Raw genomic sequence first — 23,643 nt, forward strand, 5'->3', positions numbered from 1 at the left:
ACTTCAAGGATTATAAATCTGACCATCCATTTTGGAACTATTATCCTTTTTTCTTATTACGTGTGGGATCTTACACCACACTAGCACTCTCACCCTTTTTCCTATAAAAATTGTCTTTCTCTTGAACACAAATAGAGATGAGTTCATTCCTCTATACATTATATACATTTTTAAGCTGACTAAATTGCGTAGAGAGAGAAATAAGAGCTTGACGAAAAAAGAGCTTGATGAAAAAGAAAAACATTAGGAATGGATATCTCAAGATTACTAAGCATGGATGCAATACTCTAGTTTCATAATATAAGCTCTAACACTACCAATACCATCATACCTTATATTAATTAATTTACCCATTTAGCTCTCCACTTTAGCCTTATCAGATTTTACATGCATCTTACTTATGACATCAAAGAATTACCTAGCATTAGCATTGTTAGATATAGCATCTAGAATAGAATCAGATATGGACCTTTTTATAATCATCCAGCTAAGATGATTCGCTCTCTACCACTTTTCATAGGCAGCCTTTTGTTTTGGAGTATCTTCACTAGTGACTTGAGATGGAGGATCATCATGCAGTGCAATATCTAAATTTATCAAACCAAATTTTAGCTTAATATCACATTTCTATCCCTTGCAGTTTGTTCCAGTCAAAGTCTCAATAAGAACATCAATGTTATTCACAACAAAAATGTTAACCGCTAAACAATCTTTATACGGTTAATCAATAGACATATATGGATAATCAATATGCTTGAACATATTTATAAGCATTACTTTAATGAGGGTTCTTGATGCTTAAAAATATCAGTAAAATTACCCAGTTCGTCCCAAGCAAAGCGATGGCGCCAAGGTTGCAACGATGACCCCCCCTCCTCTCTCTCTCTCTCTCTCTGCGCGCGCGCGCGCTTTGCATCACCCATTTCCATTAGTTGGCCATTCCGAGACATGCCATCATCAATACTCTTAATGGTGCAAGGTCACAACTCTTTGTTCTTAACAGAAGAGCAAATATAGTGGGAGTGGCATCATCTGAAGTCAAATAAAGCTATAAAATAAAAACAAACCCAACACCATCTGGTGTAGAGTTAGAACTAGAACCATTATTTGATAAAGAAAAGACATGCTTCTTAAATCCCTCACACTCGAGACACAAAAAATAAAACAAAAGGGGAAAAAAAAATAAACACGCATACATACGCACAATCACAATCACATGAAGTAATACACCAATTCACATGGCAAAATCCTGTATATGTAGAAAACAAAATGTCAGGGGGGAAAGAGGTTATCTATGTGAGAAAACTTCATTCCTTATAGCATGGAAGAGAAGCCAACCGGACATCAAAAAACTCATTTTGCATTTCAGCCAAAATGCGAAATTCTTTTGCTTCAAACCCTTAGATTTACATGCCATGGCATAAACGAAAAAAAACTCCAGTCCACAATCATCACTTGAAGCGAATCGTATAGAATGATAGATGTCCGATATATTGCCTATAATATACAATCAGGGGTACACTTGTTAGTCCTTTGAAGGGCAAACACTACATCAATACGACTGCATTATCTCCTCTGAGCAATAGATGATAAACAATAACAACAATCGACAATGCAGCTTACCCAGCAATTGTAGATGTAAACTTAGACACGCGAAACAGAGTCGAAAGCATTCAACAAATGATGGTTGTACCTTAATGCATAGTCTCTGTGTCTGCTGAATCAACAGTTAGTGTAGTCATGTAAGGTGCCTCCAAGTTCAGCACCATGCTGCCGAATAATCCTCGCTGCTTGCAGAAGAATATCTTGCTCTGTAGCATAATGCTCATCTCTTCTCTACATTTGCAACAAATAAATGTCAGTGCAGCTTCAAGCAGAAAAATTTGGAAACTTTACTATGGAGCAACTACTTAAACAGAGAATTTAGTATCAATAGAAGAACCTTAAAAATACTGGCAAATTGCAGATCACCTAATTTACAGCCTGCTTGTCTAGGCCACATGAAAGTCAGCAAAACTGAATGAACCCTGATATAAGTAAATATGGTATCAGGATTTGTTGACCCTACCTATGCTTGTCAAATATGACAATAAACTCAACTTTTTGGGTGGTAGCAGTGAGAAGTTTTAGTGTCATCATTTCAGATTATCAAGTTTATGATGAATTTAACTTTCATGGTCTAACATTTTCAGTTAAGAATAAGACCTAGATTACAGGTTAGATAATTCAAGGCATCATCCACACTGTAATAGTAAGACAATATTACTAAAATAAAAGCATTAGACTATCCATGAGCACACTTGTCCTCTCTTCTCTAGACAAATTAAAGCTGCAAATCCTCCATTGAGTAATAACCACATCTGGAAGTTCATTTTAGGCTAAGAAACATGTGATATGTTCTCCACAACATTTTTGGTTAAAGTAAACATGGTGCATTTTGCCAAGATACCTGAAATTTTCCATAGAACGAGAAATGTCGCATCAGAGTCAGTTTCATTTGACCATCATTTGAAATTTGAAGTATTTAACATATCCGTCAAAACTTTGGTCCATGGTCATACTAATTAACATGCACTAGTTGACTATTTTCATGTTCACTACTCAATCCGTCCGTGGAGCCTTCCCCAACTTGTTCCAGCTGACCCATCACCCATGTGGATGATGATATCACAAGAATAAATTTACTGAAATGCATATATACTCTTAAAAAAATAGGTGATTTCACAGTTAAGTATAATGATAACAAATTAAAGTAACTACAAATACTTAATCATGATTATTACAACAGAAGTTTATGTATTTTTGTTCTAGATAAAAATCAAGTTACTTTGTCCAATACAAGTGTTTGGGGTAGATAAAAGCATTTTAATTTTTGCTGTATGCCAAACCAGATGTACATAGCTAAAACACTTGTAACATGTTTGGGTTCTGGTTTTATTAAAATAGAATAAAAACCTTTAAAGTAAAATTATCCTCTTTCAGCCAAAATACCAAACCATGTTTTGTACAATCTTGAGACCAAGCAGCATATATTTTACGAGGATTGGAAGGCTCATTCTTTTAACTTACCAAGTTGACGTTCACTGATACCTATGCACCCAAAAATGAAGAGTTTGTGTATGTTGGATCATTTTAAGGATCACAATAAACTGGACATAAAATAATCATTCATGAGTTAAGGCAGGTTATGAAAGTGCCATTTTGCGTCACTTTGCTGTCAAATTCTAATATAATATGAATAATAATTTCAGTCATTATTGATCTGTAGAACTTAATCCTTCTTTTTATTGCTTCTCTGTTCATTGGTGTTTACACTCAAAATTATCCAATGATAGACCAAGATAAAAATGCATCAACCAAGGTTTATTAAGTTTTTTGTGTATTGACACTTGGAGAGATCATGATTACCCACCTGTCAACCATACACGAGGCCATATTTGGATAGTTTATTACTGGAATTAACTTATCTAGGAAAAGTTATTTAGACAAAGAGAAGATACTCATGCAGGAAACCATCGGCAACCATCAAAGGAATTACCAAGACAAGAAACCACCCGCAATAAGGTAGTTAGTTTTGGGGAAAAGAGAAAAAAAACTTATTTTCTGCCTTAAGAAAAGGAAGATGGCTTTATTTGAGATCTCGAGCAACTTCAGACAAGACTATGATGGAGCTACCATGGTGCCTATACTGAATGGGCTCTCTTAGCCCTTTATCTGAGAACTTGGTTTAATGGGCTCTCTTGGCCCTTTATCTTAGATCTAGGTTTTCTTCTCTAGATCAAAGGTCTGACATACTCTAGAGATCATCTTGGTATTTCAATGTGCGCTTGCTGTTCTTAATCATTTATGTCCCCAAGGATTTATAAATTTAGATAGAACAAAGATAATGTTATTATTTGCTTTCTTTGATCTAATTCTTGTCTTTGATTGGCTTATTCTATCATCCTTCTTTGTTTTTATTGCTCAGCAGATTTTAACTCTTCTTCATTGAAGCATGAAAAAGAAACAATCCTCTAATCGACCTAAGCCATGGTCGATCACGAGGAAAAATTAAAAAAATGTGAAAGGTGTTTGTTATTCATTTCTTCCACCTTCAATTCTTAACTTATTTAGAAACAATCAATGCTTGGTAAATTTAAAATCTACAAACAAAAGAAAAGACAACCTCAACACCTAATTAATGAAAAACCTTAATGCATTTGAACAGACATATGAGACCATCAATTTCCAACAATAAATTTATTATATATCAGAATATATGTAATTATTAGATATGCAAAGTAGTAATGTTGAATATATAATAAATAGAAAATGCAGAGTATTAAAAAATGTAAAAATCGTGCATGCACAAATTTAGTCATATTACCATGCTCCCAAGTGTTAGAACTAGCATCCTTGCAAGCACCTAGGTCCAAGACTTGGTTAAGAGAAGCAGGTGTAGATGTAGGATCAGACTCTGGTGTGGAAGCGAGAAATTGGTCTCTTAAAAGATTTTTTCTAATGAAGTGGATGCAGAGACAAGATTCAGGGAGTTTGCAACAGTTTTTTCTCAGTTGTAGTGGCCACTATAGCGGTTTCTGTAGCAGTTTTGGACCTAAACCACTATGCTATTTTCCATGGTAGCCTCAATAGCATATGGGCTAATAAAACCCAATATAGCAGGTGTAAAGCCTCTATAGTGGCCGTTACATTATTGCTTTATAGAGGGCGCTATATTCCAAAGCCGGCTGGACCAGTTCTAATTGGACTAGTTCAGCAACCAAGCAATAATTTTGACCAGTTTAGGGGCTTATTAAAAGAAGGGCCAGTTCACTTATTTGGTGCCCTAATCAAACAAAGAGTACGAAAGAAGAGAATGGAGAGCGGGAAAGAACAGAGGCATCCCTCAGTGCTGCACCACCAAGCTCGAATTTGGAAGCTCCCTTTCTGGTGCTCCACAGTTGGCACACAACCTAGCTTGCCAAAGACAAGAGAGGAAGGCTTGGAAACAGGTTAGTTTTTTCCCCCGTGTTTTTTTCCTTCTTCTCTTCCCCTTCCATTACTTCCCAGCAGCCGTTGCATCCCTTCTTTGTTTTCCTTTGGTTTCAGCTTCCCCATTCTCTTTCCCTGTTTTTCTTTTTTCTGTTTTCACTCTAAGCAGCAGAAGAGCAACTATTTTGGGCTTTAACATACATGCCAGCTCCCCTGCTTGCTGCTTTATGGACAACATTGGAAAGTTTTAACTCACTCCCTTTGCTGCAGAATAACATCAGAGTGTGTTATGCAATAGCATGGCTGTTACAAGATTTATTCCAATAACATTATATGAATGTTGATATGATAGTATGATTTTAAGTTGATAATGTTTTATATTTGTCCTTGATTTTTGTTTTACCTTTTTGTATGAAGTTGATGTAGAGTATTGAATTTTGATAGTAAGAAAAACACAGATTTGTTTTAACTGCCTGCTTTGGGTTCATAGCATCCACTAGAGAACCCAATATCAATTGTCTCCTATGAACCCACCTGGCAACATGCCCCCAATCTCTTTTTTGATACACTGGAGTTTCTAAAGTGGGTCCAGCATCTATAGTCCAAAACATGAGTATCAGCTATATTTGAATTCTAGTGCAAGTTCAGCCAGATATTTCTAAATATTATGTGAAAGCTAACATACTTGAAACGCAAAATTAAATTGCATAAATTAAACACTTGAAGCAACATAAAGGTCCTAATTAACAGTTGTAGCTATTCTTAGCTACCATTACTGAGAAGTGAGAACCATATTTGAAAAATTTAATTCACTGAAAAAGTTCATCAATCAGAATGTAAACAATGTTTCATAATCTTGAAAAGAATGCCAAAAAAAAAAAAAAAAAAAAAAACTAAAAGAGTATACTTACCATGCTTTTGAGATTGCATCCAAGAGTAAGCTCTGCAAATGAATTTTCTATTCGAGAAAGGTAACAATAAGGGACATCCTTTTCCAAGAAAACTTTTGAGCTAGAATGTAGCATGGATTTTATCTCCTCAGAAATAAGGGGAATCTTTTCTATATCATGAATACGTATAGGAATTTTGGTCACACTAGCACGCCATTGAGCACGTGATTTATTCACAATCACCTGCAATTTTTGCAAGTAGCATCGTTAGTTATGGAATATAGACTTTTGTTCACATTTTGGCAGCATCCGTAAAACTTTTGTCCCAATTCTAGCCATGAAGATCTTTAAAACAAAACTTTCTTCACGAATAAGAACATGAACTGTACTCTAAAAGTGATAAGGAGTTACTGTGGCACATTCCATTCATTGAAGCAAACATCATGCAAGATAACTTCAGAAAGCTTAATGTGGTATGCTCCAATTCCTAACCTGTCTTGCCTTGGATTCCAAATCCTAGTTCAGATTTCGGACTATCTATTAAAGATGATTGGATTTAACTTGTATTGATTATTTACATCAGCAAACAACTTGACTTCAGAGACAAGAAAATAGTTATAGAATATTGCTTGTCATTTCACCTAACTTTGGAGTGATCAGGTATTTATGTATATATGAGCATGTTGCAGCCATGCTATGTGAATTTTATAAACTCTAGAAAGCATAGTATATCAAGTTTTCAACTTTTATCTCTCAATAGCAGAGTGCTTTCCATAGCAAGGATATTATAATTTTTGTTAGATCAGTAGGAACATTAAAGTTGAAGCTTGAAAGTTCGTGCATCATGCAAGTATAGCAATTTGAGTAATATCTCTTGTATGGTTCACGATTTTCCAAGTTGCTCCCTACAATTTAGCAAATATAGTTGGAGTTAGTTTCACGGTTTAATAAGTTGATCAGGAGGGTGTCTATATATCCTAGATAAAGAATAAATCATCAAGTAGAATGTAGTAACCCGATAAAATAAATAATATGATTTCTCAGTGTTGAAATTAGTTAGCATGGTTTTCTATGATTTACCAGCTACAACTGTGGTGGCTTGACAAGGAGAAGTAAGCAAGACCTGAGCCATGAAAGTCTTTGTGTATGAGGAAACTGAACCCAAGATGTGGATGGAACTTTAATGAAGGTCACTGAAGCTGGAAATTTGATCGCAACTCAGCATGACATACAAGAGTCAGTAGAAAGTGGGAGTATTCATACTTCATAGTCATTGCCATTTTAAGCATGCACACTAACAAGGATGGACCACTGCAGGAGTATCATAATTTGAATAGGTGGAATACCAGACTCAGATTAGATCGCATTTGGTCTCCTATTTCAAGTTCAGTACGATTTAGAATAGGACTTAAAAGGATGTGGCTTATTTTCTTAGAACTTAGTCAATTCATTATTGTAATAGATGAGTTGATGAATCATGATAATCTGAATGGGTGTCGAAATCATAAACGGAAGAAAGTTGGTATATGACTGGGTTTCATAAATTTTGCATATGAGCTCAGCTCTGTTCACATAGCATGAAGTGAAGAAGGAATAATGATTAAATGGGTAGTCTTAGAGAGTGAGCGGTAAATGAGTTTTATGGAGAAAATCTTGCACTGAGTACTTGGAGTCGCAGTGTGAGAGCCTAGGAAGGAGTAAAGCAGAGTATTTTTATAATTTTGTCATTTATAAGTTAATAAAAAAGATTTTCTTATTTCTCCAATTGTCACCACAAGTTCATGCATGACAAATGCAACACTTGGTATGATAGGTGATTTTGGTGACTTCAGTACAAGTTTGCTATGCCCGACTTGAACCTGAACCAGAACATGAAAATGATCTGTAACAGGTTATACACTAATCCAAGATCACAATATGTGGGAGAGAACAATCATAAGTGCCTTCAGAAAGTGTGTCAATTTTCATGGGGATTGAAGAACACTGCAAGGTAAAAGTGGGTCTCTAGTCAGGAACGAGCAATTAGCTAGAATTTAATTTGTCCAATTGAGAAAACTGATGAAATCAGGGGAAAAAAGTTAATTATGAGTCAGAAGAAAAACTGGGCTTGGAAAGCAAACAATTGGAGAGTAATTGCTATAAGGGACTTGGGATGGGGATACTTTTAAGATTCTTAGCATTTGATTTTGTAGGGCTATGAATTGAGGAGGTTTAAACCATCACAGGCCCATAGGTCCATGATTTTTCTTGAGCATTGGCGAGATAGGATTGTTCTTAAAATGACAAACCATCAAAGCCTACTCTAGGTTCCAGGTACATGAAGTACATAAAGCAGTACTTCACCACTTTGCAATCATATGAGATTGCGATAAACTTGGCCGTATGTGAACAGCACCTACAAAGTGTTGAGTTAAAAAAGTTGTATGTTTCTATGATTTTGCCATTAGCTCTGAGTTTCTTTGTGCTATTAACATGTAGATGTAGTTGTGGGATGCTGGATTGTATGTCACTTACTTTAACCATGCTATCCACATGCTTATAAATTATGGAGAAGGGCTGGTCAAATTTTATTCTAATAGAGGAAATGAACACCCCAAACATTATGGGTGGCGTACCAACACCGGTATAGATGGCGTACCAATACTTAGTACACAAAAAAAAATTCGTACGATACCGTACTGACACTATGGTAGTGTAGCACCGATACGGGGTCTGGTACCGAGACGGCGAACCTTGCTTATGATATACAATTCTATGCATTAGTTAAATATTACATTTAACATATTAAAAATACCAATTTATAATAGTTAAAATTGGTCTAAACTTAAAAGGAAATGAACAAAGAGGTGTACTTAGTGTGCTAGATGTAAATATTCCAACCCAGACTTGTGCACAATTCTGTGGTAGTCTTGCTAGGTGCCAGCATGACAACATACTGTCACAAGCACAAGCACAAGCACCATGAGTCCCACTTTAGTTGTTTCTAACAAAGGCTTCTTTTGTCAGAAAACTGTCTACTAATCTTCTGTGATATATTTTCTCAGTCAGTCTAGTCCTAGTTGCTTGATGTGTCCACCAATTAATCCATTACTACTCAACTCATCACCCATATGCATGCCTTTGTAGCTAAATAAGGCAAAGTTTATATTTCAGAAAGACGGAGCGTTGGAGGGGGCAGATGATGATTTTTCATTTCATAATTTTTTATATTTATGTTTTATATGACAGTTGAAGAATAAAACTGTGTGAAGAACTAAGATGAGATATTTGGAATATTATGCTATGAACCTAACTACCAATCAGTTAAGCTCAAATTTTAAAAAACTAAATGAATGAAAACATGACCAAAAGCAAGGGCAATTATACTACACACCTGACTGGAAAATAAGGAGTTTGGAACTATGACAGGAAACTTTTCAGGATTTAATAAAGATGTGCTAGTAAGCCCCATTTCCATCACTTGTCCTTCTACGGATCCAGCCTGTAAAACTCAAAACACAAACAAATTAGAGGAAGATACTAAAACTCAATGCACTGACAGATTATTGTGACAAACAAATTTAACAACGTATCATCAACTAAATGCAAAATCGACAATTCCCATTGACTAGTATTGAAAAAGAAAAAGATAATTTGCAGCTAAATATACAATTTATGTGCATAAACACAGTAAAGGAGGTAAAGGACCAGTGAGGTGGAATTTTGCAGCTAACATATCCAAGGCAGGTAAAGGACCAGTGATTTGACAAAAAGTTTGATGCATCCTCATGTATTACATCCCGTTGTCCGTACATCATTGCTTCAACAGAAAGCCAAAGTTTAGGAACAAAAAAATACATGTATGAATGCTTGCATAAAACTCTCAATGCAGGCTCCCACAAATTCCAGGCATTGTAACCCAAAATATACCTCACTCATCTGCCTATATTGGTGACGATACAAGCAAACAGGTGAGACCCATATATAAAAACTCTATATGAGCCTACATAAAAAAATGTGTGCTTCCAGATCTGCCAGGCACTGTTCCTGAAAACAGATCTTACCCATTGCCCATATTGCAAAAACCAATTTATAGAGCTTTTTGCCAGTAGAAACTTCCAAACATAACTTCAATGCAGGTGCACCTGCTCAGCCTCGGAATCTCTCAAAATTAGAAGGCTTTGCCACAATTTTAAACTTATATATGTTTGGGAGCAGTTTATAACATGTAAGGCTTGTATTTAATTATTTGCTTAACTTTTTGTTTCTAAAAGTTGATAGCGAGCACTGTGCTTACTCTTTGTGCAGAATGAGCATACGGCTCTGCTTTTTTCCCCTCTTCTAGAGTGTACTCATAATTCTAATCAAGAGTAAGTGCTTATATCTTTCAAATCAAAACCAGCAAACATCCAAGATAAAATGGGTAAATTGTAACATAGTGCAGTAAAAAGCCTTTTAATCATTTTTTGTGATTTCTCCTTGCTGGAATGGAAGTTACAGTAACAGGTTGAAATTTGTTCATCCTGGCAGGTGATATAGACCTTAACAAGAAATAATGATTAAGAGGGCACCAAGGTCCAACTGAAGATCTCTAGGACAAATCTAGGTTAATTCATGTGATGTGAATCTAGGACGAATAGACCTGGGGAAACGAGAGTTAAGCTTTGCACATAACTGCTGTTATAAAAGGGTGTCAGCCCCCTGTCCTGAGGCACTACTAAATCAGGTTTGACAGGAGATCAAAAGCGGATGAAGAAAAGGCATGTCGGATTTCAGGGCATCTGGAATTCAGTTTTAATGAGATTTTGGATGAAAGGAGATAACAGAATGGATTACTTGAAAAACTAAGTATGGCTATTGATGAAAAGTCTGATTCAGATATGACGAGCAATCTGATGTTAACTTGACATCAAGGGAAAGAATGCAATGAGTTATGTAGGGCTTGATTAGAAAGAAAATGTTACTAGTGATTTATGACAAGTTGCTGTTGTATCATGGGAATAATAAATCTCTTGAAAGGATTGCACCACCAAATAAAGATGAAAAACTTGAGCAAAATTAAATCATAATAAAACCATGCTCCATGTACAAACTGGCATGAAAAAAATAGACCCCAAATAGGCTCCAACCAAGTAAGGTTAAAGAGATCTCTAACAGATCTTTTATAGACTCCCTGCTATTTATATCAGTGTCTACAGGACATATAGACAGATGATAAAACAGCTTAGAAATAATAAGGGCAAAAAGAAAAGAAAAAGATAGAGATAAGGAAAAAAGCAAAGGGGAAAGAAAAGGTGGAGAGTAATACTTTTATAATGATATTTTTCTAAATTTTCTCTAAGTGATATCTAATATCCCAGCCTACTTCACCTAACTTACATGGCCTATTTAATCAACTGATTAAGACCAATTAGTGTTTTTTATGGAAAAGGAGAGAGCAGCAGAAACTTCTAGCATTTTGGCTCCTACTTCTTCTCTCTCAAACTTACATCTCTGACACGTTGATCTGTGCATGCAGATTGCTACTATAAATTTTAGAACAGGTGTCCAATCTAATGTTTTCTTTTTCTTTCAAAAATAATTCATATGGTAACTACCCTATTTGATCAGTTGCCTCTTCCGTGTACATGGAAGCATAGTAGGTGCTTATATTAGTGCACCAAGCCAAATGCCCAATAAACACCTTCAATGTTGGTCTCAAGCCTAAATGAAAAATGTAGAAGATTATTATTCCTCAAAGTCAATTTTGACGGATGCGTACTGGATGACGGTAGGAGGGGTGGTGCCGGCTTTATTATCAAAGGTCCGGAGTCCAGGTGATTGTAGCTGGTGGTTGCCAGATCTTCGACATCTTGGTCCCGGGGGCTGAGCTGAGGGCTGCTTGGGCTGGCTTGAGTTAGGCTCGGCGGGCGCTGCAGGCCAGAGCTGTATTGCTCGAGGGCGATTCAGCGATTTTTATTGGCTGGATCCAACAGAGCGTGGGAGGTGTGGGCGACTACCACCCTCTGCTTCGGAATATCCAAGCTATGGTCTGTGGCGGGATAGTCATGCAGACGAAGCATGTGTACAGAGAGGCCAATGGCGTTGCGGATTGGGTGGCCTCGTATGTGGCCAACCATTCCGGAGATACTCTTTGAGTTAGAAAAAGGGAGTTGCCTGGTGCGCTCCGAAACCTGTTATTTTTTAACTTTTTTGCCCGTATCCGTACCCGTACTGTATGATACATCCGGTTTAGCAAAAAAACAAAAAAAACAAAAAGCTACCTATGAAGACGCTCAAGTTATGAAATAAATCCAATTCCTTACTGTATCTTTTCTTCTGACATAATTTTGCAAAGACATACAAACAAAATTGTGTGATCTAGGATGTATACAAAGAAGTTAGCCATACCTAAAATTTCTAAATTATTAAAAGAAATAGAAAAAAAGTTTTGCTACAATATTAAGGTATATGTTCTTTTATTTTTCCACATATACCTTTTTTGCCAAGGATCATCACTAAGATGACATCCTTCTATTTCGGGCATGTTGATGATAGATATTTAAGAACAAATGCCATGGCTTCTATTGTTTGAGAAACGATGCAGTGATAATCAATTAGTAGGAGTTAGCCCTAAAGTGGAGTCTTGGAGTCAAAAAATTGGAGCTGTCCCAACATAAAGCATATGGAATGCAAACTTGATGAAAGATCATTTGAAAGAAAAACTAGGTCACAACCTGTTCCTTAACTATGTACCTCAAAAACCTGAATGTGATATTGATGTACAAACTGGATTTCATAGGATTTTGGAACTAAGATTTGTTTGGAGATTCAAAGGAAACTGAAGAAAGATTAATTTAAACAATATATTTGCCTTAGTTTGGTTATAGTTAGCTATCGATGGACAAAGCAAGACATAAGGTGTGATTGGTAACAGTGTGGTTTAGCCCAGCGATAGTTGATCTTTCCATAGGTTAAGTTAAAAGAGGGAAAAACTAAGAAAACACATAAAAAATTGATGAGCAGCTTCCAAATCCAATCAAAAAGGCAGCCATCTCACCTAGGGCTGCAAGCAGCTTGGGTTGGATAGGAGATGAGCATAATCCAAATCCAATCTATATCTGAATCAAGGTCCGCCATACCGACTGTACTGACGTACTGGTGGGTGCTGATATCAGTTCGGACCGGTACCAAACTAGTACCACTGGTTCGGCTTGGTTCACGCATGCAAAAGTCCCAAAAAAAATTTGAGACCGGTACGGGTCGGTACCGATTTTTAATACCGAACCGGACCGGTCAGAGTCAGTATCGGTTCGGTATGGGCTGAACCGGCCGGTACGGGCCGGTTCAGCATTCCTTGATCTGAATCAAGTCAAAAGATCGAAATCAAACCTAATCCAATTCTCCTCGGTTCGATTGGATTGGATTGAATATAGATTTTATCAATCCATCGGATTTTCTGAGTCAAATTGGGTCCAAAATAGGCCAAACATAAATCATAATGAACATATATAAATTGATTATCTAATTATATCATAGACATATTATGCAATAATATACTAATAAACACCATTTAAATATATAAAAAATATATTATACAGATTGACTATTAACCACACATAATTATAATCAACAATGCATATTATTGACAAATTATATCATGAAAAGAAGATTAATTTCTTATATTCAAGGAGGGATTTGAAACATATAGTACACTAATTTTAGATTGTTTGGGTCTATTCAAGTTTAGATTGAGAACTTAAGGATCTAAATCTAATCCATAACTGAAATGGGTCATGTTGTTGAATCCAAGCCCAATCCAAATGAATTTGGTTTGGGTTGGACCGGACCGGATTAGTTTCAGATCGGTTGAAAGCGAATTAATCCAATCCACTTGCAGCCCCAATCCCAGCAAAATTTACTACTAAGTTGCATCTAGAGATGAAGGACCAACATAATGAAGGATAAAATATTTGTTTTGTTGCTCAAAAACTGGAATATATCATGGGGAGGCATCACTATCACATCATATTAGAGGGAAGGAAAGGATCCCCTTTCCATAATAAGACAAGCCTAACACTGAAAATAAGCCCATACCACCAAAGAGACAAGTATAGGCTCTTACCATGTCTTGAAAGAAGTTGACTAAAGAGGATTCATTTGTAGAAGAAAGGATAAAATTAAGAAAAGGACAGAACTTCAAAGCCAAAAAGAGTAAGTACAGAGTCCCACATAAAAGATTCAACCTTTTCTAACTACATTTTAACCAGTCGAGGACTCGACCAATCAAACCTATAACTAAAATAGCAAACTCTGTTAGTAACCTAGAACTTCAGACCAACAGCTGAGCGAGATTTGGAAACCAGGATGAAAATTACATGATAAGAAAAAGAAAGAACATCATAAAATTTAAAACTATCCCAAGACTCCTAAAACAAATTAAATTAAACTTAAGATAACCCAAAGAACATGCCGGGATCAAAATCTACTCCCTTTTCTTAGAAAAAGAATTAAATAGCTGAATAAATTAAACCTTTTCCAGTACACTTGTTGATGATCTCATAATAGAATTAAATTCTACAGCAGTATCATGAGAAAGCAAATTTTAGAATTTATAATACTTTTATCTGATCTCCCACTGAAAAGGGCTTTGAGAATTGCAAAGAAAGCCCACTAAGCAAGTTTCCAAGGATGTCTCTAGCAGCAAAAGCAGTAGCCACACCTGCAACAAGGATAGATAACTCTTTGATCATATAGAGATTAAAAGAGTAATAAACAATGGAGTATACATCTAAAAAAAGCAGGAGCAAGAATCACAAGTTCATTTGTTTTAAAAAAAGAATAATTAGGAGGACTTATGCCAGAAATACTTTTCTTGTTTAGTTGATAAACTAGCCAAAAGAAGAAGCCGAAAGATAAACCTTAACAAGAAAAACGATTATGTCTCCTAATACATGACATATTGACTAGAGATACTATAAGATGAAGTATATCAGAGCTACTGTCACTATCATTGTGGTCCAACTCTCTCCGACTTCACGTGCAAACACTGGCAGCCTATCTTGAATGAGGATTATGAACCTAAGGGGTATGCTGATATTGCTAAGAGATTATTTTGATGGCTTGAGGAAAAAAGCATAGCATTTTATCCAATTGCCAATTTAGTATACCTCCTACGCCACCAACAGTTAAAATTGATTGAACAGCCACACCAGAAGCCTCAGCTAAAGCCATTACTCCCAGTACAATAAGGCCTACGGATGACACTTTCTCCAGTGTTAATAATTTGTCTCGCTCAAGCCCTACCGTGGCTTGACTGGCCAACGCACTGGTGAAAAAATTAGTTTTCCACCTATGAAGAAACCACACAAAAGAAAGAACAATTGCACCCCTCCATGCTTGTGAAAGATATTGTTCAGTAGTTGGTGCAATCATCGTACCACTGCAGAAAAAAGAAGCAAATAAGGGATCAATAAAACAATTATTCAGAACCCAACTGGCAATATAGGATCTACGCAAAGTGAAATATCTTTTCCTTTTATTCATCAGCATGGTGCACATGCATTTCATAGAATAGCTGAGGAAAAAGAAGCCTTAAATCGACGGATATGCAGATAATTTAATGCATATGTTGGTCAATTGCCAACAGAATTTTAGTATGCACACTGAAGATATTTCCTGTGGTTTATTGTTACAAATTTTTATATTAAATTCTATGCAAAAAGATATTTCTGGAGCAGTAGTCTTAGATTGACAACAAATGCAGGAGTCCTTAAAAGAACTCATTCATGCATATAACAGTCAATTGCTAATAGATTTTTCAGGAGGCATGCTAAGGACATCCATTAAGTCATTCTACAGACCTGGTTTTGAATGTTTAATGTATTTTAATTTTTAAGCAGCAAGGAAATCTCAATAGCACAAGGATAAAAATATTCCAATAGTAATAACATCAACAATTTGATGATATATGCCATTTCAATATCAGTTTCCTCCCAATTGAAGTTATTAGCATGAGGAAATCTCAATGCTGAAATGATTGGCAGCAGATGGCATGCAAATTTATAAACCTGCACAAAATTATACTAGAGGGGCTTAGTATCATTAATTGTGAAACAAATAAGGTTCATCGTCTCAGTACTAGACCTTAACGCGATATGGTACAAGATAGCGAGATGTACTAAGTATCGGTATGGTACGAGTCTACATATCGATATAGTACCGACTAGTACAGTGCTGACCGGTTCAGCAAACATTCACACAACTTATGGAAAAGCTGGCAAATTATGTTAAATGTCATGTTAAATAGCAATCAAATGAAGCTTAAAAATTAAACTTATTCAATGCATGGAAAGTTTTGTATTTCTACATACAATAAATAACTTAACAAAATAATAATTACAAAAAAGAGCTTCAAAGGATGATAAATAATCATGAAGTAGTGATTGTGGGGAGAATGTACAGCTGAGAAAATGCCATGAAAGTAACAAGATATCTTGCAGGGTCTTCCAGAGCACCCCATAGGCTTTTCTCATAAGAAACCTGTTCCGTAGTTAATCTCCTTGATAACAATGCAAGAGGGCTTCGAGATGCATACTTGTGAAATTTCCTTAAAATCCTAGGCATGACAAACCAAGCCAATACTGTTGCAGACAGAGTCCCTCCAACTGGAACAATCACCTTTTCTAGATATGGATCTGAATCATATAACTGTTGTATGAAATAATTGATTTGATCAGATAACTCCTTGGCCTTGTTTTCTGCATTGACAGCAGCATCTACCACTGACTGACGAACATGATTCAACATATCAACCCACTCATTCTCTATGGAATCAGTAGTTTTATCATCTGAAGCTTTTGCAAGAGCAGTACCTGTAACAACATTTTGGAGACCATCTTGTTTGTCTCCAGCATGTGATGAATATGCTCGATAACCATAACTCATGCATAAGAACGACGGGAATGCATTGCACCGAGACTGCAACGTATTTTTTTTCAACTGACTGTTATCCGAAGATCTGTTTAAATCTGTCCAAGGAGAATCAATTTTATAACTTTGAGCTTCTACAAGAGATGAAAGAGGCAATACTCTATCCTTTCTCTTCCACACATGTTGTAAAGGCCAATCTACAGCCTTGTGATTGTTAGGAGGAAAAAGTCCTGATGCTTTTGAAAGAGAATGGGCACTGAATCTTGAAACGTTAAGGCAAGAAGTATATGGAAAAATAGATCTTGTCTTAAAAGGACCAATGGCAGCATGAAATGAACCACGTAAGATTGTACTGACTCCAGACATGGTTAAATTTTACGAAAGCCAACTTTATAAATCATTCATCACCAAGAACGTAACTTTCTTATGAGTCTGAACATCATCTTGCAAGAGTCATTCTGCAGCAAAAGAAAAGCCGCTTCATAAAAAGAAAAGCATAATTGCAATATATGAAAAAAAACATATAGAAGACATGCAACCTCAAAAATGTGTCGGCTTTGTTGAATTTTCTAGCAATTGTGTATTTGCATCCCCGCATCATCTATCAGAAGACTTCTTCTAGGTTAATGTTAAATGGATAACTTGAAGCGATGGCTAAGACCACTGATGCCAACCAAATGTGCCCTGAATGTTCTTTGTTATCATAAGGCCAGGGTCCCTCTTACACATAAGAATAATTAGTATAAGTTATTATTTGCTGTTGGTCATGTAGGATTGAATGGTTATAATGATCCAAGAAGGGGGAGAGAGAGTGAGGAGATTGCTTATAAGATATAATGGGAAAAAAGGATGTTACCTCCATTCAAATAATGGTTATAAACTTCAGAGGTTGGATCTAATCAAATCAGATTAAATTGTGGTCAACATAATTTCAGGTAGAATATAAGCACAGAGACCAAGGCTGAAGAACCATATCAGCATCCATACCAATTGGGGACACCAGTACGGTACCAAAGGACACAAAGTTTGGTAGCTGGTGCTGAAACTATAACGTTGACACCAATTACCATGTGCTAGTACCATAAGGTACCAAGGGATATACCTAATACCAGTTAACTACAAGTATGGTGTGGTGCGCCTCAGTGAAACTGGTACTTCATCCCTTGACAATGACTATAAATAAAAATCATTCCTTATTCTGTACCCACAAGAAAATATTTTATAATGGTTATTTCACTATTTTGGCTCTATTGCAGGGAACACATGAAGGTAGAAAAGGAAGAGGTGTATGGTGCTGATGTCCTAAACTGCTCTCATTGCACTCTGGCAGATGCAAGAAAAGTAGCAATGTGCGTGACAAGGTTGTCGAAATCATAATGACTTACAATGGAGAGGGTAATGGCAGTGGGCACATGGCCATAAGGAGAATGAGGAATTGAGGATGCCTTAGTGGATGATAGTAAAACGAGGAAAGAAAAAGCTTAAAATGAAAACCGATGTAAAGGCTACGTGATGGAGAAGCAAATTTAATGGTCGGGTCATAGGGAGAAGAAGCATTCCGGTTTTGGGCCTTTTGGCTACATTTGTTTGAACTAGTTTTAGAAGTCTTGCATTTGCAGAAAAGACTCTCATTGGAAATGAATGACAATACAACTTATAAAGTCAACTACAGATATATGGAATTTATCATGTCAATTAAGGTTACACCATTTGTCTAAGAGTCACGCTTTCCTTCACTACAAACTTAGTAGTCTTTGTCCTCTTTATTTCTAGTATTGCAAGTTGGCAACCCAATATCTGAGAAACCTGCAACTCCAGACAAAACTAATTGTTGTTTGAAATCCAGTGACTTTTCTACTAACTATATTAAAAATTACTTAGGAAGAAGCCTTCATGTCTTAGATATTCCAATAGCAGGATGTGATCTTGTTTTCTTGTTGTCTTAACAATAACCTAAAGTTTCCTGCTTCTTTAAAGTCGAACATTAGAAAACTAACAAGAACATTCAAAAGGTGGTCTGATAGGCTGAATAGTGCAAGCATGCTGTATGTAATGATTCAAGTAACACAGCAAGTCCAATTAAACATGACAGCCAATCATCTGTCCATGATCCTAGAAAATACAGAGGCTAGAAGGTTTTGAAATATTAATGAGTGTAGTCATCAAAAAAATGTCGCAAGAACACCAAGAAGAGCAAGCGAGTGAGAGTGAGTGAGTGAGTGAGAGAGAGAGAGTGAGAGAGAGATAAAATAGGTTGAACTTCACCCAAAAAAGTGATAATAGGGAGCCATCAACAAAACACAAAATATTGTTAAGTACAACATTCATAAAAAATAAGTAGATATTGAGGACCCACCTTATGTCATAAAGCTTTTGGACTGAAGGAGGTTATTTCAAGGAATAAAGAAGATCTAAGCTACTTTACTGGACAAGAAATGAAACAGAACTGATGCGTAAGTTTTAGGTTCTTTTTTTTAATAACGTATTAAATATTACTAGGTCATTTGCCAAGAGGAAAAGGATGTTCTTAGTTGTCTATGTATCTTGATACGTGAATGACCCAAATTCTTGTCCCATATGTATATGTAGTTTGATCTGCTTATGTTAGTTTGTCCCATTTGTGAAAACCATTTATCAATCATATGTTTAGGCCAGTGAAAAGAATGCTAATTTTAGGCCTATATGATAAGCTTGCAATCAAGCTGAGACCAATGCACTATTATTTTCTCAACATGCATTAGCTCCTGTACAAGTAGAGGAGGTCATTGTAGAACAGCATAACTATTACAAGTTTACATGATAATCAGGGAGTCTAATACAATAAAGGAATATTTATATGGATAAGAGTTAAGACTATCACTCACTGAACAATTTGCCCCACACTAGACTAACACCTGCAATGAAGTCCAACAAGAAACTTTGGCTAGAAGAAACTTTTCATATCACTTACTTTGCTAGTCCAAATCATTACACAAATGCCAGTATCATGGTACGCCGTACCAGCCCGAACCGGGCGGTACTATTCACATCTCTAGAGGACCTTACATCAGAAAAACATGCTTGCTGAACTGACAAAAAGTTTACCAACCGAACCAGAATGAGAAGGTTCAGTAAGCATTCCTATAGCTTCACTTTAGATATTTGAATTTTTTCGCCCATTAACTTAGCTAAGAGAAAGCTATATAAATAATATGTTTTCCCACAAAACCGTTGGATGCAGGTCAATATCAAAGTTTTTATTTTATTTTATTTTATTTAGAGAGAGGGAGAGAGATCCATCTATACTGTAATTGTCCAAGTCCAAATTTTTGGGGATGCACCATCTAAGAATCAAATTTAGAACCTCTTGATGCTAAGCAAAGTGGGGTGACCACTAGGAAAATCCCCAGTTCACTAGGTCAGCATCAAGCTCGACCATGCGGATCCCAATTACGATGCCGACAGCCTATCATTCAAGTTGATCACAGAATTATGGGAGTATATACTACCGGAAATGATGGTCTTCAAACAGGTCATAAGACCCTCAAAAAAAAAGGTTATAATAATGAATTTCAAACAATCACATAACCTCCCTTTGCATGTGAGTGCCAGAAAGATGGGTAAAATCAAAAGTCAATACATGCATCACTAGTATAGTCAACAATAAATGTAGTTGCAAGCAAAGAAAAGGAGACAGAAAGCCTGGACATGGCCCAAGGAAGAAACAAGCAATACTTTTGGGTTTTTTCCTCCTCTTGTCTCCATGAGAATGAATATTTAAGAACTGAAGAAGCAATACAATCCAAAGCAGAAGCAATCAACATAAGGCTTGTGCTCCAGCTCAATTATGATGATATTTGAATCCAAGGTCCATAATAAAAAAGAACAAGAAAATGATGAACATGGGATCAAAGATCCTAAAAGACAAAAAAACTAAGAGAACAAAGGAGGAAGAGAAATATATAATCTGTATATTTGTGATTGTGTGATCTCCTCATCTGAATTTTTTTTAAAAAAAGCAGAAAATTAAACCAAGGTAAGAAAAATAAAATACCCTTAATGAGATGTCAAATATCACTTAAAGAATGTCCTCAATGCTTACTGGTGTGTAACAGTGCATTTGCAACAGGCATGGCCCAAAACATTCTTTTAGTGAGTCATATGCCAATAAAACATTGATATACTCACCACAATTACATTATGAAAGTACTGGTTAGAAATTTATAGGATATCAAATATCCACAAGTTTATAGCATATCAGCTAAGTTTTCCAAGTTGATTGTGAATGTAATTTCTTTCTGACTTTCTACATTAAAAAATCGCAATATTACTCTCACTTAATTTAATGCTAAACCATTCAAATTTGGGGGAAAAAAAAGAACCATCAATAAGTTCCAAGCCAAGATGGCTCAGGGAATGCTGCAAAACCTTTTTCCTAAACTTTGAGCAACAATAACATCAGACAAAGTGTATAGAAACTAATTCAAGATAATCTTGGCATTACGAACAAGAAAACCAAGTAATGAAGGTCACGGGTTTGAGTTAATGGTGTTAGACAGATGTAGGGAGACCCAAAAAAAAATTGGAACGAGTATCAAGAAGGGTTCATATGGACAATTATAACAATAACAAATCATACATCTTTTTTGGCAGGAGCATTGACAAAGAAATAATAAAGCCATATTTGATCCGATCCATGTCGAAAATTGAAAGGAAATCTGTGACGATTCGGGTTGATTTCATCAACTTCATGATCAAAAGGCTGTCCAAGATTTGTATAGCAATTAAAACCGATATAAGCAATCTATTAACAATACGATTAGACGAGGAAATCAAAACACCATACAGATCAATAAGCAAATAGACATCTTCTAAATCTTCCTCCACCAATTCAAATTATTTCTCTCTCTCCTCATGATCTGCCATAAATCTTGATTTTGTTTCAAGAAAGACAAGAATGAAAGCAGAGAACCAGAAGAAATTTTAAGTTCCGCGCTCAAACCATCATCCAGTTCTTTCCGCCTCTTCCCTACCTATTTTCTTCTCGATCTTTCCCCCTTATGGAGCGTGAGGGGATAAGGAGAGAACAAAAGGCGCGAGGGGAGATGGAGACAGGGAATAGCACTGACCGTGGGCACGACGGAACGGCGAGTCCGTCGCGGTCGGAGAGTTTTCTTGGAGGAGGCCGGGATCGGAGAAGCAGCTGGAGCTCAGTGCCGCTCTTGTTTTGTTTTCCGGGCACAGCTCCGACGGGATAGCCGCAGGTTTTCCCAATCATGCGAGTCTAAATAAGTCGGCGTCGAAAGTGCCGAGACTCGAAAGGGCGCGTTTATGAAGTTCACCCTGCTTCTTCTGGCTCATGATGGAGTTTAATTGGATTCCGACCTTGGTAAGGTTTATCAGCCACCCTAGGAGGAAACGGGTAATAGAGGGGTAATCCAGCCGGTCATATATCCATCCATAAATTTATTTCTTGGTTTTTTTAGTTCTTCATCCTTCTTATATTCATATATAAATTTCTATAGTTAAATTACCTGTTACTTTAACTATAGAAATTTAACTATAGTTAAATTTCTATAGTTAAAGTACTAACAATACTAATAATTATTATTTGAATAAAATAAATTTTCTTATTATTAATTATTTTACTAATATTTTAAAGATTTTTTAATTATTTATTGTTCAATATGAATATTACCATGTATTGATTAAATAAATAACATAATTTTACATAATTATTTTCAATATTTAAATAGTAAATAATAAAATTACCATCTGTGGCCGGCGGCGGCGGCGGCCCGGCCTCCTTCCGACGTCGGCGGCGGCGGCCCGGCCTCCTTCCGACGTCGGCGGCATCGTGGGAGGAGAAGAAAAGAAGAAGGGAAGAAGAGAAGAAATAGAAAAGAAAAAAAAGAAGAACATGAAAGAAAAAGAAGAAAAAAACAGAAAGAAAGGAAAAGATAAATACACACACATATATATATATATATGAATGAATGAATAAAATAATAAATAAATAAATAAAACCGCCATGGCTAGGCCCACTCCCGCGGAACCCGCGGCCCGGCCCCCTTATGGCGTCGCTGGCCTCACGGGAGGAGAAAATAGAAGAAAAGAAAAAAAATAAGAAAAGAAGAAAAAAGAAAAGAAAAAGAAAGAAAAGTAAATATGAGTGAGTAGCAAATAATCTAGATACAATGGAAGGAAAAAAAAAGAAAAAAAAGGAAAGAAAAAGAAGAAAAGAAGAAAAAGGAAAGAAAAAGAAAAAAAAGGAAAAGGAAAGAAAAAGGAAAGAAAAAGGAAGAAAAGAAAAATAAGAAAAAGAAAAGAAAAAGGAAAAAAGAAAAGAAAAAAAGGAGAAGAAAAAGAAGAGAAGGAAAGAAAAAGAAGAAAAATAAGAAAAAGGAAAGAAAAAGAAGAAAAGGAAAGAAAAAGGAAGAAAAGAAGAAAAAAAGGAAAATAATGAGAGGAAGAAAAGAAAAAAAAAGAAGAAAAAGGAAAGAAAAAGAAGAAAAGAAAAAAAAAGAAAAAGGAAAGAAAAGGAAGAGAAGGAAAGAAAAACAAGAAAAAGGAAAGAAAAAGAAGAAAAAGGAAAGAAAGAAGAAAAATGAAAAAAAAAAGAAGAGAAGACAAGGAAAGGAAAAGAAAGAAAAGGAAAGAAAAAGAAGACAGTTAAGTATTGTCTATATATAATTAAATCTTCTCTACCCGATTAATAAGATAAGCGGTATTTAAACTACACTCACCTCAAAATTAGATTGGTAAGTTGGCTTGAAAACGTAATGCTCGGGCTACTTTAAGAAGGTATCTATGTTTGTGCTCAACTATACCATTTTGCTATGGCATGCCAACACAAGATGTTTGATGAATAATTCCTAAAAAATAAAGATAAATTTCAATGGTAATACATGAA

At 35.9% G+C, this 23,643-nt stretch overlaps 1 protein-coding gene across 5 annotated transcripts; it reads right to left on the reverse strand.

Moving 5' to 3' along the window:
* Positions 1-592: 592 nt before the first annotated feature.
* Positions 593-22,075, reverse strand: LOC103717359 (mechanosensitive ion channel protein 1, mitochondrial). Of its 5 annotated transcripts, XM_039123514.1 has the most exons (9): positions 21,860-22,035; positions 17,291-17,471; positions 16,282-17,209; positions 14,990-15,261; positions 14,441-14,541; positions 9,235-9,342; positions 5,883-6,104; positions 1,694-1,836; positions 1,175-1,497 (listed from the first exon to the last, which is right to left on the reverse strand). In XM_039123514.1, exons 3-8 carry the CDS (start codon positions 17,115-17,117, stop codon positions 1,723-1,725), a joined length of 1,653 nt encoding a protein of 550 aa, XP_038979442.1. In that variant the 5' UTR covers positions 17,118-17,209; positions 17,291-17,471; positions 21,860-22,035; the 3' UTR covers positions 1,175-1,497; positions 1,694-1,722. The 5 variants fall into 5 exon arrangements, with proteins under 5 accessions (XP_008803925.2, XP_038979442.1, XP_008803923.2 ...); XM_008805703.4 differs by lacking the exons at positions 1,175-1,497; positions 17,291-17,471 and adding an exon at positions 593-1,032 and having other exon boundaries at positions 21,860-22,075; XM_008805701.3 differs by lacking the exon at positions 17,291-17,471 and having other exon boundaries at positions 21,860-22,075.
* Positions 22,076-23,643: the final 1,568 nt, after the last annotated feature.

Source organism: Phoenix dactylifera, chromosome 2 (assembly GCF_009389715.1).
Source record: "Phoenix dactylifera cultivar Barhee BC4 chromosome 2, palm_55x_up_171113_PBpolish2nd_filt_p, whole genome shotgun sequence".
NCBI lineage: Eukaryota > Viridiplantae > Streptophyta > Magnoliopsida > Arecales > Arecaceae > Phoenix > Phoenix dactylifera.